The sequence below is a fragment of the Cetorhinus maximus genome, chromosome 9 (assembly GCF_964194155.1).
Source record: "Cetorhinus maximus chromosome 9, sCetMax3.hap1.1, whole genome shotgun sequence".
NCBI lineage: Eukaryota > Metazoa > Chordata > Chondrichthyes > Lamniformes > Cetorhinidae > Cetorhinus > Cetorhinus maximus.
The window spans coordinates 858,745-877,323 of NC_135887.1; the positions used below are offsets into that span (position 1 = coordinate 858,745).

At 44.2% G+C, this 18,579-nt stretch overlaps 1 protein-coding gene across 1 annotated transcript in view; it reads left to right on the forward strand.

Moving 5' to 3' along the window:
- The window catches only part of tlcd2 (TLC domain containing 2), a 91,905-nt gene extending 74,824 nt beyond the window's left edge, over positions 1 to 17,081 (forward strand). The window contains exon 4 of the mRNA XM_078547931.1: positions 15,550 to 17,081. Coding sequence (XP_078404057.1) covers positions 15,550 to 15,921 — 372 coding nt within the window. The 3' untranslated portion in view covers positions 15,922 to 17,081. The remainder of the gene's footprint in view (positions 1 to 15,549) is intronic.
- The last annotated feature ends 1,498 nt before the right edge of the window (positions 17,082 to 18,579 follow it).

Consider the following 18,579-nt stretch of genomic DNA (forward strand, 5'->3'; position numbering starts at 1 on the left):
GGCCTCATCCCTAACAATTGCATGAAGCACACTAAAGCCATTGCAGATGATCTCACATTTGAATAGTGAAGTGTGAGATATACATAAACCATTTCACACTTGTCAATGAAAATGATTCATCCATGAGACCCCTTATATGATCATAACGACTTAAATTTCCACTTTCGAGTGCTACGTCTTGGTGCTTACCCCTCACCGGCAGCTGCATGGGAGGTGGGCTGCTGACTCTGATGCCCCATCGGCCTTGATGACTTTGACGGGCATCCCCTGATCACCAGGGTCTGTGTGGGGCCCCGACTGGGCAGGAGAGCTCAGTGCCATGTCTGGGCGCTCCTCTGTCGTCATGCTCTCCTCAGATGCAACAGTCACTGGCAGAGGGGTGGAGGGGCTGCTGCCATTATCAGGAATACCCTGAGAGGAGACCCCTGATGCATGGAGCTGCAGGTGGTCCACCAACATGAGGTATGCTTTAAGCCCCCCCCACCCTGTGCACCAGAGATGGATGGGATACAAGCAGAGTCACTAGGTGCCTCACCCATCTGGTCACTGCCAGTGTGTGGGCTTGCAGGTCTGATCACAACCCTGGAAACCCCTAAGTTCCTGAAGCTGCCTCTCCCTGAGAGTTACCACTCTCTCTATGGAAGAGGCTATGCATTCAGAGCTCTGGGCCAACACAGTGCTCAAGCTCCATATGGACTCCCTCAATACAGAGACCATGGTACACAGACCCTCAGGGATCTCTGCCACATATTCACTTGACATCCAGCATTTGCCACCCTAATAGACAACTCCAGAGGCTCGTCACCTGCCTTGGACTCAGCGTTGTCCGGGCCTCCAGCAATCCTCCGACTGCTGGTGCCCTGGGGACCCTCTGCCTCCGCCAGCCCCTCAAGTGAGTGTGACACACCTTACCCAGTGTGTACTGCCATCTGCTCCAAAACACGTCTGCCCACTGATGTGCCTGTATCTGCACTGCTGCCTGGTGCAGAGAATGTGATGCAGATACATCTGACTGTAGGTCATCCTCTGATGTTAAGGGAGAGTCCTCAGTGTCCTCTTGGGTCTAGAGGATGTTCCATCTGAGGGAGGGAAAAGAATGTAAGTCTCAGCCAACATTACGAACTCAAAGTGCATGCAGTCTGGTTGCTTCTCAGATGGACATCTGGCTGGGCAAAGATTTCTGAATGGATGAGCAATGGGGATTAGTGGATTTCACACGTCAGTCTTACAGCTGCTGCCTTTCATCTCTCATACTGTCCCCCAATCTCTTCCCTGTCCACTGGACTCTTACCCTCCTCCAAGACCTCTGCCTCTCTGTGCCCAGTGGACCTAGCTCCATGTTCACATGGCATCTCAAGTATCTGCTCTGCCGCCTGACTTAAGACCAGAGACTCAGGACAGCACCACCCGTGTGTCCTCACCCCTGGGCATTGTGACTCCCCTTCTGCAAGGACAAAAGTGCATTCATTAGACCCCCTCTACATGCCAGAATGTACCAGCCTCCCCCACCAAAGATGCAGGCTCAGGTGCCCATCACATTGCCAGAGCTCACCCTTATATATATCCAGCCACCTGGTATAATCGTAGGTAGCTTTTCAAGGCACAGGAATATGTGCTAATTCATGCTCAGGATTTCACACCCATGATCATCAACAAGTGATGCCAGCCACAAACATATCGGTCCACAGTTACAACTGGAACCAGTACTCACCCTGGCAGAGCGCAGAGAGCCATTGAACCTCTTCTTGCACTGGATCCAGTTCCCTCGCACGGCATCATGTCCGCTAACCTGATCTGCCACCTCTTTCCATCTCATGGCAGCAAGATGTCCCGTTGGGCACTGCCTGCCTCCAGAACTTGCAGGTACTCATCGGAAAAGCGGGCAGGCTGCTTCCAGCCCTTTCCATCCTGCCTGGCATGGGTTCCAGGTGTGGGTGACATTTTGCAGACACAATGGACAGCACAAGATCTGAAAAAAGCAGCCCGACCCCTGGAAAATCACAGCCGCTCCCTGAGGCAGTTGCACAACGATTGTCAGCCTTCAGGAAGCTCCATTTAAACCCCCCACCTGTACCCTCATTTATCCCGGTGCCCGCCCTCTCCCCGCGCCCATCGCCCCACCCCTCCACTCCTCTGCACTCCCCTCCACTCCTCTGCACTCCCCTCCACTCCTCTGCTCTCCCCTCCACTCCTCTGCACTCCCCTCCACTCCTCTGCACTCCTCTCCACTCCTCTCCACTCCTCTGCACTCCCCTCCACTTCCCTCCACTCCTCTGCACTCCCCTCCACTCCACTCCTCTGCACTCCCCTCCACTTCCCTCCACTCCCCTCCACTCCTCTGCACTCCCCTCCACTCCTCTGCACTCCCCTGCACTCCCCTCCACTCCTCTCCACTCCCCTCCACTCCCCTCCACTCCTCTCCACTCCCCTGCACTCCCCTCCACTCCTCTGCACTCTTCTCCACTCCCCTCCACTCCCCTCCACTCCTCTGCACTCCCCTCCACTCCTCTCCACTCCCCTCCACTCCTCTCCCCTCCTCTCCCCTCCCCTCCACTCCCCTCCACTCCTCTCCACTCCCCTCCACTCTCCACTCCTCTCCCCTCCACTCCACTCCCCTCCACTCCTCTCCACTCCCCTCCACTCCTCTCCCCTCCCCTCCCCTCCCCTCCTCTCCCCTCCCCTCCACTCCCCTCCACTCCCCTCCACTCCTCTCCCCTCCCCTCCACTCCGCTCCACTCCCCTCCACTCCTCTGCACTCCCCTAACTGCGTTGAACGTTTCACATTGGCCAACAGTGAATTGTCTAGCCGGTGTGAAATCACTGTTAGGAGAGTGCTGATTACACCTGCCCAACAAGCCAGTAATTCAGGCCAGTAACTTCAGGTCAGCTCCAGTGTATAAGACCATGGCTAGTGTGGGTGTAACTGGTTTTGAGGGTAACTCACTCGTGTTTAACATTTCCCACTCTGAGATGCTGGTTCAGCCAATTCTGCTGATCTTATGGCAGGCAGTCTGCCCTATATATTTACATTTTTATCAGGTAAATCATTTTACAGTCTAAGATCCACACTTTTTTCTCAGTTTTTTTTTCAGAGCAAGGTCACTAATGGCGATTTTATTTCTACATTACAATCTCATTAAAAATACTTCGTGAACTCGCAGTGTAAATTATGAATGACCCCCATTAGGCAGTCAGTCGGGTTTTGGTGCTGATGTTTTTACTTTAAAATTCAGCTGTTAAATCATATCTGCCAAAGGTTCTGCTTGGAATTTAAAATGGAAATCCACAGCATAGACAATTTATGAATCATGCTATTAGCAGTGGTTATTTGAAGGATGGGTGGGGAGTCCGGTTTTGTGAATGTGAGGATGTCACTTGAGGTACAAATTATACATAGCAACTCACACAATGCCTTTTGCAATAGGTGATTCAGTGTTGCTTAGTGCAATAACACACACCCAATTTCTTGGGCACAGTAGTAGTTGCCAACGCATATTTAAAATGCTTGTTTGCGTAATGCTAGCTGGCTGCCAGATAGTTGCGAACAAAGCTACGTCACAAGATTTAATATGTTATAATTTCTTCAGATACTGGAGGGAAGGTAAAGCTAATGAGTGTTAAATACAACCTCTAGGTTTTACCTTTTCATTTTACAGTGCCAAAATCATTAAGAAAGCATAATTTTCTGCGATAGGGTAACCTTTGATTCCAAAGTGATATATTGCTGAGGATCATAACTAAAAGCTATTTGACGTAACCAGAGAATAGAACTCTTATTGTTATTAATTAATGCAGGTAATCTTGTGAATATCTTTCAACACTGCAAACTGTCCGAAGGTGTGGCTTTAATAGCCCAGATTCCAAGAATAAATACTCTTTCAAAACTCTGAACAAGACTACTACACTCAAAAGTTCTCAGCTATTATTAGTTATAATGAATCTTAAAACTTCTAAGATGTTACTTTTAGTTGTTGGCAGCCAGCATGGTCTGTGTAGAGCCAGTAATGCCTGTTCTGCCAAATCAACTTGCAAGCACATGTCAGCCATTCCACTGAGATGGAGGGCCACAGATTTCAGTCACTCTGGGGCAAATATCAATAGGCCCAGAGTATAAATAGAGGCCAAAGTTCACAAAATTGTTTCTTTCCCTGTTTGCTTTTGCCAAAGCCTAATTCAGACTGTACCAAACGCTGTGCATGTGTGTGGGTGAATTGGTGTGTATAATATGTCACTGCTGCCAACAACATTGTTTTTGTTGAACTTTTTGAATGTTGCTATTTAATTTAGTATGCCAATCCCTCTTTAAGGTTCAGTGCTGATATCTGATCTCAGCCAGTTTTGTTCTGTAATCCATATGCAAGATTAACACAATGAGGAGGGTCAAAGGGAAAATTGGCAAAATTGTAAGAATGTTTAATTGAGTCTCATTTTCTTGGTCGCAGATGCATCTGTCAATGACAGTATCAGTAGCATTGACCACCACACAACCCTTGTGGAGATGAAGTCCCATCTTCACATTGAGGGTACCCTCCATCATATTGTGTGGCATTACCACCATGCTAAATGAGATAGATGTTGGACTGATCTAACAACTCAAAGCTAGGCATCCATGAGGTGCTGTGCGCCGTCAGCAGCAGAATTGTACTGAACCACAATCTGTAACCTCATGGCCTGGCACTTCCCCCACTCTATGTTTACCACCAAGCCAGGGGATCAGCCCAGGTTCAATGAAGAGTGCAGGAAGGCATGCCAGGAGCAGCACCAGGTATACCTAAAAATGAGGTGTCAACCTGGTGTAGCTACAACACAGGACTACTTGCGTGCCAAACAGCATAAGCAGCAAGTGATGGACAGAGCTGAACTATTCCACAATCAACAAACCAGATCTAAGCTCTGCAATCCTGCTACATCCAGTCGTGAATGGTGGTGGACAATTAAACAACTCACTGGGGGAGGAGGCTCTGCAAATATCCCCATCCTCAATAATGAGCAGGCCCAGCACATCAGTGCAAAAGATAAGGCTGAAGCATTTGCAACAATCTTCAGCCAGAAGTGCCGAGTGGATGATCCATCTTGGCCTCCTCCTGAGTCCCCAGCATCACAGGTGCCAGTCTTCAGCCAATTTGATTTACTCCACATGATATTAAGAAAAGGCTGAAGGCATTGAACACTGCAAAGGCTATGGGTCCTGACAATATTCTGGCAATAGTATTGAAGACTTTTGTTCCAGAGCTTGCCACACCCCTAGCCAAGCTGTTCCAGTACAGCTACAACACTGGCATCTACCCAGCAATGTGGAAAATTCCCCAGGTATGTCCTGTACACAAAAAATAGGACAAATCCAACCCAGCCAATTACACTCAATCATCAGTAAAGTGAAGGAAGGGGTCATCAACAGTGCTATCAAGTGGCACTTGCTTAACAATAACCTGTTCACCGACATTCAGTTTGGGTTATGCCAGGATCACTCAACTCCTGACCTCATTACAGCCTTAGTTCAAAACATGGACAAAAGAGTTAAACTCCAGAGGTGAGGTGAGAGTGACTGCCCTTGACATCAAGGCAGCATCTGACTGAGTGTGGCATCAAGGAGCCCTAGTAAAACTGCAGTCAATGGGAATCAGGGAGAAACTCTCCACTGGTTGGAGTCATATCTAGCAGGAAGGAAGATGGTTGTGGTTGTTGGAGGTCAAGCATCTCAGTTCCAGGACATCACTGCAGGAGTTCCTCAGGGTAGTGTCTTAGGTCCAACCATCTTCAGCTGCTTCATCAATGACTTTCCCTCCGTCATAAGGTCAAAAGTGGGGATGTTCGCTGACGATTACACAATGTTCAGCACCATTCGTAACTCCTCAGATACTGAAGCAGGTCATGTCTAAATGCAGCAAGACCTGGACAATATCCAGGCTTGGGTTGACCAGTGGCAAGTAACATTCATGCTACAAAAGTGCCAGACAATGATCGTCCCCAACGAGAGAGAGAAGCTAACCATCACCCCTCGATATTCAATGACATTACCATCGCTGAATCTCCCCACTAACAACACCCTGGGATATTGACCAGAAACTGAACTGGCCTAGCCATATAAATACTGTGGTTACTGGAGCAGGTCAGAGGCTGGGAATCCTACAGCAAGTAACTCACCTCCTGACTCCCCTAAGCCTGTCCACCATCTACAAGGCGCAAGCCAGGAGTGTGAAGGAATACTCTCCACTTGCCTGGATGAGTGCAACTCCCACAACACTCAAGAAGCTCGACACCATCCTGGACAAAGCAGTCCCACTTGATTGTGTTATGACCCACCCCCAAATGAGGTTCCCTAAAGTTGTTGACCCAGGCGATACCCCTCAATTCGTCACCATCTGGCTGGGACACCCCAAAATTGTTATGCCCTGGGTGAGGAGGGATGAACTGGCTCCCTGTCTTTATTCAGCAACTCCTCACCCCCACCACGGGGCACCCCCGTGCCCCACGCGCCCTCTGTTGGTCGCAACAAGATTTAAAAAGGGTCCCTTTTGCAGATACCTCTTTCCCAGGCCCAATTGTTCTGGTTTTGAAGGAGCCAATTTAGTCAAGACTTACGTGAGTTAACGGTAAGAGTAAGTTTATTGACTGCAAAAGGCAAAAAATGATAAAAACACATGCATATACAGTCATGCAGGTTAAAGGTAAGAATTTAGCTTGAAGTAAGTGAAAAGAAGGTATACAGAGCAGTCCTTGACTGGTGGGGAGTAGGTGGATGAGAGTTGCAGCCCTTGGGATTTAAGATTCCATTAAAATTGACTCCGGTAGACGAATTGTTAGTTTCGAGATTCCAGAAGAATTGAATTTTGTAGAGAGGGAGAGAGGTTGGGATACCTGCAAAAATGCGATTTGCAGGGGTGCTGTGTGTGGCTGTTACTTCTGAGACAAACTTCCAGCACTTGCTCTCTCTCAGAACACCCACCAACAGACAGACCCCGGAGCAGCATTTCACCTCATCCCTCCTTTGTATATTCCAAATGGGAAGCCAATTCACAAATCTGTCTGGGCATTGCCCACAGGATTTCTTGATGAGGTGATACTCATCTCCCATTATGTCCCATTGTCTCTAGCAGAGGGAGCAATTAGTTTCTGGATGACTTTAGAAATACCTTGTCTGGCAACAGGGTGGGGTTCCATTACCTTTTAGGGAGTCACTCTGGAGCATTCCAGCCAGTGGCTTGTGTGCATTTTTAAAAACTCAGGTCTTATTTTTAAAGTCCAATATTTCCAGACACAATTTGGTGTTTTCCTTCCATTATCATGACAATTGGCAGCCCATCCACAAACATTCACTCCCTCCACCACCAATGCACAGTGGCAGCAGTGTGTACTACCTATAAGACACACTGCTGCACAAACTCACCAAGACTCCTTAGACACCTTCTAAACCCATGACCTCTAGAAGGACAAGGTCAGTAGACACATGGAAACACCACAACCTGGAATTTCCCCTCCGAGCCACTCACTATCCTTACTTGAAACCATATCGCTGTTCCCTCACTGTTGCTGGGTCAAAATCCTGGAACTCCCTCCCTAACAACATTGTGTGGGTGTACCTATACCATATGGGTTGCAGCGGTTAAAGAAGACCACTGACCACCATCTTCTCAAGGGAATTAGAGATGGGCAATAAATGCTGTCGTAACCAGTGACGCCCACACCCCAGGAATTTTTTTTAATGAAACTTTTAAGTAATGTAAGGAAGATGTTTACATTATGCAAGGGATTATTCTAGATAATTGAGAATTTGTATTTGTATCCAGTTACTGTCATTATGAAAACTATGTACTGAAGTTTACAACAGACATTTATTGTTTTGTCCTTGATTGTATAATAACAGCACTACATTGTACACAGTGAAATGAATAACCTTGTCATGAGTCTTGCAAAACATGTGGTAACATTCACATGATCAATTAAGATGTCTCCTGCCCATTAAAGATCATGAGTAGAGCCATACTATAATCACATTGGCTTTGCCTTCAGATGCAGTGACGCTGGTGCAATTAGTAGCATTTCCATGCATAAGTCTTTACCGTGTTGAAATCAAGACACGTTGATTGTGTCCTTGTGCAGTCCATCCTTCTTTCTGGTACCTCCAAACTGTGCAAATCCGGCATTCAGTCTTTCCTTTCTCTTACAGTCTCCAATGTTTGACTTTGCCATCTCTTGATTTACTGTACTCTGTCCTACACTTTTCAATCTCAATGATGTTTTTCACTATAAGACTTAGCCCGAAACTTGGCTTCTCTATAATAGTTTTGTTAACAAGTACCTACAATGTTGGATGAGCCAAAAAGATTGGCACTTCCTGTTGTTTCTATGACCTAGGATGGCAATACCAAAGACACCACAATGTTGCTTGGTGCCTCCTACTTGACTGTAATATTTTTCCACGAACTTCTGTAAGATTTCGATTTTCGCTATTTACTTTATATAAACCCTTATGTCTTACTGTACTATATTGAGAATACTCAAACCTTCCAAATAGGTATGAACAATGCGTGCACAGTATGGGTGAAATGTACAGACTTTTCCCCCAAAGGTTTAAAACATTTTCCAAGGAAAATTCTTGCCCAACCTTGCTGTATGAACCAAGTCTTTCACTGCTGACCTCACACAATGCCTGATTATGTTGTTAAAGATACACTGGTGATGGACACTGTTTGATTTAAGACTGAGATCACATATAAGGAGAGTCTACTGGGACAGTGGATTAGTAAGTAGGAGGCAGAGATCTGTAACGCTGCATCCTCTGAATGAACCTACAAACAAAGAAAATATCTGTGTCCTGTTGTGTACTTCACTATCTGGCTTGGATCTATTTAGCACAATAGTCTGAATGTTGGAAAGAAAAGAAAGATTTGCATTTATGTAGCACCTTTCACAACATCAGAATGTCCCAAAGAGCTTACAGCCAGAATTGTCGTTCTTTGTAACCACTTTTTATTGCTGTTGCTGCTCTTTTACTAAAGAAGGTAACTTCTGGACTAACCAGAAGTTAATTGTGTCCACAGGGCTTTTTTTTGGACCTGGAAAAATTTATTAATTTTGCTTCCAATTTCCACCCCTCCATCATTTTCACATGTTCCATCTCTGACACTTCCCTTCCCTTCCTTGACCTCTCTGTCTCAATTTCTGGTGATAGACTGTCTATCAATATCCATTATGTCGCGGAAAAATGGAGTGAACAGTCAGACCCTGGAGGTTTGTCTAGTAAGTCTTTATTAAAGTCGTGATATCACGGAGAGCCTAGTCGCATACAACGGAGCGAACCAGTCTCTGCCTAACACCTCTTTACACACATAGATATAGCAAAAGGTTCATGACAGAAACTTGGGCAATTAGAATAGTTTCAAATGGTTTCAAAGAATAGCGATCAGTGTTAATGATTTAACGATTAGACAGGACAATGTCAATGGTTTAGCAAATAGACAGTACAATGTCAATGGTTTAGCAAATAGACAGGACAATGTCAATGGTTTAGCAAATAGACAGTGCTAATTGGTAACATATCCCGGGCAATGCACACACACAATAGTTTTTTTCTCTTAAGATTTTGCCACCATATCTGACATCCGGAGCCCCTTAGTCTGGGAAGGTAGCTCTGGCCCTTTGATTTGCTAATTTATGTGCTGGCTGCGTGACTGTTTGGGGACAGCCTATAGTAAATTACATTATACACGTATTTTAAGTTTATTTCTCTCACAAGTATAGGCGTATTTTATTTATTTCCAATTATACGTGTATTTCATTTCATTCACAATTATACACGTATTTTATTCCTCCACACATTACAAGCCTCCCAACTCCCACAGCTACCTCGACTACAGCTCACACCCCGCTTCCTGTAAGGACTCCATCCCATTCTCTCAGTTCCTTTGCCTCCGTCGCATCTGTTCTGATGATGCCACTTTCAAAAACAGTTCCTCTGACATGTCCTCCTTCTTCCTTAACCGAGGTTTTCCACCCACGGTGGTTGACAGGGCCCTCAACCGTGTCCGGCCCATCTCCCGCGCATCTGCCCTCACACCTTCCTCTCCCTCCCAGAACCATGATAGGATCCCCCATGTCCTCACTTATCACCCCACCAGCCTCCGCATTCAAAGGATCATCCTCCTCCATTTCCGCCAACTCCAGCATAATGCCACCACCAAACACATCTTCCCTTCACCCCCCCGGCGGCATTCCGCAGGGATCGTTCCCTCTGGGACACCCTGGTCCACTCCTCCATCACCCCCTACACCTCAACCACGTCCCATGGCACCTTCCCATGCAACCACAGAAGGTGCAACACTTGCCCCTTCACTTCCCCTCTCCTCACCATCCAAGGGCCCAAACACTCCTTTCAAGTGAAGCAGCATTTCACTTGCACTTCCCTCAATTTAGTCTACTGCATTCGCTGCACCCAATGCTGTTTCCTCTACATTGGAGAGACCAAACGCAGACTGGGTGACCGCTTTGCAGGACACCTTCGGTCTGTCCGCAAGCATGACCCAGACCTCCCTGTCGCTTGCCATTTCAACACCACCCTGCTCTCATGCCCACATGTCTGACCTTGGCCTGCTGCATTGTTCCAGTGAAGCTCAACGCAAACTGGAGGAACAGCACCTCATCTTCCGACGAGGTACTTTACAGCCTTCCGGATTGAATATTGAGTTCAACAACTTCAGATCATGAACTCTCTCCTCCATCCCCACCCCCTTTCTGATTTCCCTCCCATCCCTTTTTTTTCCAATAATTTATATAGATTTTTCTTTCCCACCTATTTCCATTATTTTTAAATGTATTTCCATCCATTGTTTTATCTCTACCTTTTAGCCTTTTTCGATTCCTTCACCCCACCCCACCCCCACTAGGGCTATCTGTACCTTGCTCGTCCTGCTTTCTACCCTTAATTAGCACATTCCTTTAGATAATATCACCACCTTCATCACCTCTTTGACCTTTTGTCTGTGACATCTTTTGGTTATCTCCACCTATCACTGGCCCTCTATCCAACTCTACCTGTCCTCCCCCCCCACCCACCCCACCACCTTAAACCAGCTTATATTTCACCTCTTTTCTATTTTTACTTAGTTCTGTGAAGAGTCATTCGGACTCGAAACGTTAACTGTGTTCCTCTCCGCAGATACTGCCAGACCTGCTGAGTTTTTCCAGGTATTTTTGTTTTTGTTTTGGGTTTTTTTTAACATGTTAATTGTGTTACTCTTGAATTTTTTGGTCTTCAGCTTACTGCTACCTAAAAAGGAAAGTTATTTTTTGGCTGGCAGAACATCCAGGAAAACCACAGCCTTTCTCTGTGTCAAAAAAAGATGTTTAAGATGTTTTCTTTCTCCCGAGGCGGGAAAGCGCAGCCAGGAATTTTCCCAACTCCCATTCCCCGCCTCAGGCGACCGTCTCTTTTCGCTGCTCGAAGTTGAACATCAGCAGCAAAATAAAAACTGCACAAAACAAGGTCATTTGTTCTGAGGTCAATGTCTTTGTCCATTATAACCTCAGAAACTAGTTCCAAAGGGTCTGTATATTCATTAGTTCCAAAACATAGGGAAGAATTTTCCCCCTGTCAGGGAGGTGGGAGGAGTGCAGGAGTGGGCGCGGGCAGGCGCGCCTCTGATCGGTGCCCCGATCGGGGGCGCGCTGCCATTTTACGTGGGTGGGCCAATTAAGGCCCGCCCAGTGTGATGTCCACCAGGAAGCGCTATGCGTTCCCTGTGTGGGCGGGAATCCCTTAGCCAGGAGCATGCTCTTTCGCACATGCACGTGAAAGAGCGCACTCATCACCCTGAGGCTAAGTGCTGTCTCAGGGAGATCGGTGCCAAATTCAAAAATGGCCAATGCACAAAATTAAAATTTCCCTGACATGTCCCCTCATGTCACACTGTCACATGAGTTGGGACATGTCCATCACTTTCATTCAAACTTTTACTAATTTTTTAAAAACCCTACATGAAACCTCATCCCACCCGTGGATGAGGTTTGATGCTTTTTCTGAAGGCCGCCTGGGCTCCCAGCCTGCTCACCAACCTTAAGGTTGGACGGGCAGGTCCTTTAATTATTTCAATCAGTTTTTAAATGGCCTCAATAGGCCGTTGACAGGTCGGTGGGCGCACAGCTGATTCGGCTGCACCCCCACCGACTTGAAAATTGAAATGACGCGGGGTGACATCGGGAGTTCCACTCAACATCATCCCGCGTCATTTTACACATCGGCGAGTGTACCCTGCCCCCTGCTCGCCAACCTCAATATCCTGCCCATAAGGAAGGAAATAACTGGAAACATTGGGCAGGTTTCTTTATAGACACCTGTTCTGACCTGTCCAGTTTTCTGATATTTACCTTGCCCAGGTGATCCACTGCACTTGGGTGCGAAGCCAGACTAATCTTCCCTCATTTCTTCCCTTGTTCAGTGCTCTTTCCTCCTCTGAGTTAGTGGTACCTGCACCTGGATGTGTGCAGTAAAATGACAGGTTCGTTGTTGAGGATGCTCCCAGTGTGTAATGCTAACTTCTGTTATTAATGGATGAATAAAATAATTCCTTCAACTCATTCACATTCTACAAAGTTTATTAAGCAATTAAATTATGATGGGCATGTGTTTTAAAACTTAATTGAAATGCTTTTAAAAAGTGAATGAGTTTTAGTTTCTAGTCTACAATAATGTAGACTAGCTGCTTAATCCCATAATTCAGCCATTACTTTCTTATTAATAACATGGGAGTTGTTAACCCATCGGTGTTATGCCACAGTGCTGTGCAACCGTTTAAAATTACCAATTTTATTTATCATGCATAACACACTATTGGCGCAAACTAACAATTAATGGTATTGTACAGCTGCTGCAAGGAGGAACTGTGGGCTGTTCAGAGGTTAACGGTTAATCCACAGCAAATACCCTGAGATCCAATGTAAAATTATAATTAATTGAGTACAGCAGCATTATTAGACCATAAGACATAGGAGCAGAAATTAGGCCATTCGGCCCATCGAGTCTGCTCCGCCATTCAATCATGGCTGATAAGTTTCTCAACCCCATTCTCCCGCCTTCTCCCCGTAACCTTTGATCCCCTTACCAATCAAGAACCTATCTATCTCGCTCTTAAATACACTCAATGACCTGGCCTCCACAGCCTTATGTGGCAATGGATTCCATAGATTCACCACTCTCTGGCTAAAGAAGTTTCTCCTCATCTCTGTTCTAAAAGGTCTTCCCTTTACTCTGAGGCTGTGCCCTTGGGTCCTAGTCTTTTTTTACCATGTTTTAATTTTTTTATTTTTTACCATTCAGCAGCTGAGCCTGTTAGACAAGCAAGAATGTTTTAAATATATGGGTGACTAGGTTGCACATGAGGGAATAAGTATGATGCAAATTACATTAAAACAATAAAGAGTTGGAATTTTTTTAAAAATGGAAATCTGAAAGCGAAAAGTTGTTTAAATTTTAGGCTGAAGATTTCCAAGCAATTGTTAGTCTGCCTTCTTTGGGGCCTGACTAAACTGTGTCTTTCTGGTGTTTACTGTTTGATTTCTAGCATTGTTGGTCCTTTTGTTAATCTTCACTTGTTATATTGCTAATTAACTAACAGGAGAAAAGTCAAAAACCTATTCGGCCCATCGGTAAGAACAGAAGAAACAGGAGCAGGAACAGGAGCAACCATTCGACCCCTCAAATCTGCTCCACACAAGATCATGGCTGATCTGATTGTGGCTTAAACTTCACTTTCCTGTCTGCTCTCCATAACCCTTGATTCCCTTGTATGTCAAAAATCTGACTATCAGCCTTAAATAGATTCAGTAAACCAGCCTCCACTGCTTTCTGAGGTCATGAATTCCAAAGATCAACACCCCTGTTGTGGGGGTTGGCTAGACCGTGGTGTAGAGTAACACGCAATCTCCCTACCAGCTGTGTTAGTTCACTGAGGCCTGTCTCTTTGCCTTGCTAAATGTGGAGTGGTGTCCCTCAAACTATATATTCACTGGTCTCTCTATAACAGAGTAAGACAAATTACCTTACCCAATGGCTCTCGGAGAAGAAATTCCTCATCATTGCCATCATAAATGGGAGACCCCTTCTTCTGAAACTGTGCCCCAAGTTCTAGATTTCTCCACAAGGGGAAACATCCTCCCAGCACCTACCCTGTCAAGCCCCCTCAGAATCTTACATGCTTCACTAAGTTCACCTCTCATTCTTCTAAACTCCAATGAGGATAGGCCCAACCTGCTTAACCTTTCCTCATAAGAAAACCCCTTCATTCCATGAATCAACCTAGTGAACCTTCTCTAAATTGCCTCCAATGCAAGTATATCCCTCTTTAAATAAGGAGACCGACACTATGCAGTATTCCAGGTATGGTCACAGCAATGCCCTGTGCAATTGTAACAAGACTTCCCTATTTTTATATTCCATTCCACTTGCAATAAAGACCAACATTCCATTTGCCTTCCTAATTACTTGCTGTAACTGTATGCTAACTTTTTGTGGTTGATGTATGAGAACACCAGAACCCTCTATACCACAGCATTCTGCAGTCTCTCTCCATTTCAATAATGTTCTGCCTTTCTATTCTTCCCATCAAAGTGGACAACTTCATGTTTTGTCACATTGTGTTCCATCTGCCCATCTACCACTTTTTTGCCCATTCGCTTATCTATTTCCTTTACAGAGTCTTTGTATGTATCCTCCTCACAACCTGATTACCTGCCTATCCTTGTATTATCAGTAAGTACAATACATTCATCCGTGTCATTAATATGGGTTGTAAATGGTTGAGCCTCCAGCACCAATCCCTGTGGCACCTCCCTGGTAACAGTTTGCCAAGCAACAAATGAAGCATTTATACCGACTCTGTTTCCGATTAATTAGCTAATTATTTATCCAGGCTACTATAGTACCCCTAACATCATGAGCTCTGATTTTGTGCAGTAACCTTTCATGTGGCACATTATTGAATGCCTTCTGGAAATTCAAAATGTATTACATCAACTGGTTCCCCTTTAACCACTCTACTTGTTACATCCTCAAAGAACTTGAATACATATGTCAAACACAATTTCCCTTTCCTGGCTCCCATCTAGCTTGTGTCTGCCGTACTCTCCCACTGTAACATTTGGCCTTTTGCACAACATCAATGAGTTTGACTACTAACCTGCCCAATCAATTATTCCAAGAATTTCTTCCTAATTTCTGCTTTAAATCTCTGGTTTAAATCTCTATTTCCCATTAATCCAGGTTAGTCCAGTGGTCCTGCATTCATGGCTTAATTCAAAGTCCCTCATGTATAAGATATTTTTAAATAATTTATGCATCTCACTGCTTTCCCGTTCAGCACCTTCCTAGACTGTAAAACTGATGCTTATCTAATCTTTCTGATGAATAAAGCAATGAGGAAAAAATGCATAAATGACTATGTGAGTGGTGAGGAAACCCATTGATTTGAATGGCCTGTACTCTTGGATTTTCTGAAGTCTTCTAGAATTCTGATCTCTGTGTTTCCTGAAACACTAACATGTTGTTTATTTCCCTAGGTAATCACTTGTTTTGGAATTTCTGTCAGCCTCTGCAGCTACATTGGGTTTGCAGTTGTAGCCTTACTGGTGGAAATCAACTCGATCTTCCTCCACCTGAGGCAGGTTCTTCTGATGGCCAATATGGGCAAAACTACTTGCTTCCGCCTCAACAGCATCATCAACCTAGGAACCTATGTCATCTTCCGCATCAGCACGCTGGCCTGGATGACACGCTGGTTGGTCCTAAATCGTGACAACATCCCTCTGGTGACCTACAGCATCGGCAGCGTGGGGATGGCCATCATGACTCTGATGAATATTGTGCTCTTTTACCGACTACTAAGAAGTGATTTTTTGAAATCTAGCAGAGAAGGGAAGAAAGAAAAGTAGAAGTAAAACTGCAATGGGTGTTACATCCACAATCCTGGCGCTTGGATTTCTAAATGAAGAATAAAAGAGGGACCTTTAGCTCCTTTGAATTTATCTGGTCCCGTTCAGTTAATGTGGAATTCTGGATAGCTTGATGGGCTTACATATTTTTGAAATCTATACCTAATATTTTACATGGTGACTTTTTTTATCTTACGATGTTGTGAATGATGTGAAAAAATGAAAATGAAAAAAAATTGCAAAATTTTTTTTTTCTAAACGTTGTTTAGTGCTACAAAAGATTTCATAACCTTGTGCTACCTCGCTTTAAATTATATTGGGCAAGTGTTATGCTATCAGGCAATGTTGCAGTGATTGTTACTAAACACATCCCAAGGGGGTTCATTCTCAATAGTTTCATGTTGGCTTTATTTGATGCTGAAAAATCAGTTTGGTAAATTATAAATTCAGATGCCTCCAAATGTCAGTGACTCAGCTTCTCTACAAAATGTGTTGAATCAAACACAATCATGTTAAATAATGAAGAAATAGGGAGTGGGACTGCTGCCCATCAGAGGTATCCTGGAAATAATGAAACATCTGAATACTCTGGCAAAGTGCAGTGCTCATTTACTAAATGTCTTCATTTTATATAAATATTTAATCGGGAGTTACTTCATTTTATATAAAGTGATGGCATATTTTAAATAGCCAAAAAGACATTGTGTGTTAATGGTGTTTCCGTGTGGATACAGCCTAAGCAGATATATACAACAAATAATTTCATCTTGAATAAACATAGCTTCAAAAGCTGTAATATATTTATAATATATCTATATATGCAACTAAATTGTTTGAAGTAATGTTAATAACCCCATACTCTCGTTTTTTTGGACTGGTTTTATTATATAATTTGTTCAGTTGTTTTAAAACTTTTATACAGTATTCGGGCTCAGACAATACAGAGCTTTCCGTATATAGAGAATAATTACTTTCTACTGTTACAGAAATTGTCAGTTTTTCTTTTATTGGGAAATATTTTTGTTGTGCTAAATGTTCATATATTTTATTCAGTATTAAAATTCTGAGACCACTTTTTGAACTTTTTAAAAAATTTTTGGCATTTTGACTAATTTACAATGTATAGAACGTAATCAAAAATATTAAATGTGTAACATTTATTTTAGGGAATTTGTTCATTTGCAAGTATTTGTTATGATATTGGCTGGACAGTCATTCCTGGTCAGTCTAGACAAGTATCTCAGCAGGTCTGGCAGCATCGGTGGAGAAGAACAAAGTTGACGTTTCGAGTCCTCATGACCCTTCAACAGAACTAAGTAAAAATAGGAGAGGGGTGAAATATAAGCTGGTTTAAGGGGGTGGAGGGGGGGGTTAAACCAGCTTATATTTCACCCCTCTCCTATTTTTACTTAGTTCTGTTGAAGGGTCATGAGGACTCGAAACATCAACTTTGTTCTTCTCCGCCGATGCTGCCAGACCTGCTGAGTTTTTCCAGGTATTTCTGTTTTTGTTTGGATTTCCAGCATCCCTCAGTTTTTTGTTTTTATTTTTATAGACAAGTATCTCCTTACGGTGGCTGTATGTTCTTGTTAACATAGAATTTGATCATTTGAGGGTAATGTCATTGAATTTTCAGAGATTGGGTCTGGTTCTGATTTTTTCTCAATATACCAACTCCGAAAATCTTGTCAGATCCATTTCTTTTCTACTTCAGGATCCCTCTTTATCAATTAAAAAAAGTTACAACAAAAAAATTCTGTCAGAGTCATGAAAGACTAATTCCTGTACTTTGGCAATCTAAACTTTGGGTCTAAATCCTGTCAACAGGATTGAAATCTATTCTGTTTCAGTTGGGAGTGTTTGCAGCAATATAAGACCAATGCACATTTTAGGCTGAAATTAAAGTGGGAGAAGGAAAAATATATAGTTTGTAAGGTATAAGGGATCCTCAATATGGACAAAAGAGCTGAACTCCCGAGGTGAGGTGAGAGTGACTGCCCTTGACATCAAAACAGCATTTGACAGAGTGTAGCAACAAGGAGCCCTAGCAAAACTGGAGGCAATGGGGATCAGGGGGAAAACTCTCCGCTGGTTGGAGTCATACCCAGCACAAAGGAAGATGGTAATGGTTGTTGGAGGTCAGTCATCTCAGCTCCAGGACATCACTGCAGGAGTTCCTCAGAGTAGTGTCCTCGGCCCAACCATCTTCAGCTGCTTCATCAATGACCTTCCTTCCATCATAAGGTCAGAAGTGGGGATGTTCACTGATGATTGCACAATGTTCAGCACCATTCGCGACTCCTCAGATACTGAAGCAGTGCATGTCCAAATGCAGCAAGACCTGGACAATATTCAGGCTTGGGCTGACAAGTGTCAAATAACATTCATGCCACACAAGTGCCAGACAATGACTATCTCCAACAAGAGAGAATCCAACCATCGCCCCTTGATGTTCAATGGCATCACTGAAGACACGGCTCTGTTCAAATCTGCTAAAACCTGCTGAAAAAGGTGGCAAATACAAACCAAAGGTAAGGCTGCAAATAAAACACTGGGCAAGTGAACATGGCAATAAACTCCCCCCTCCCGGCTCCTGTCAAAATGAAAGACATTGTGGCAGAACTGGCAGTTTCTCCACTTGCAATGTCAAAAGTACAA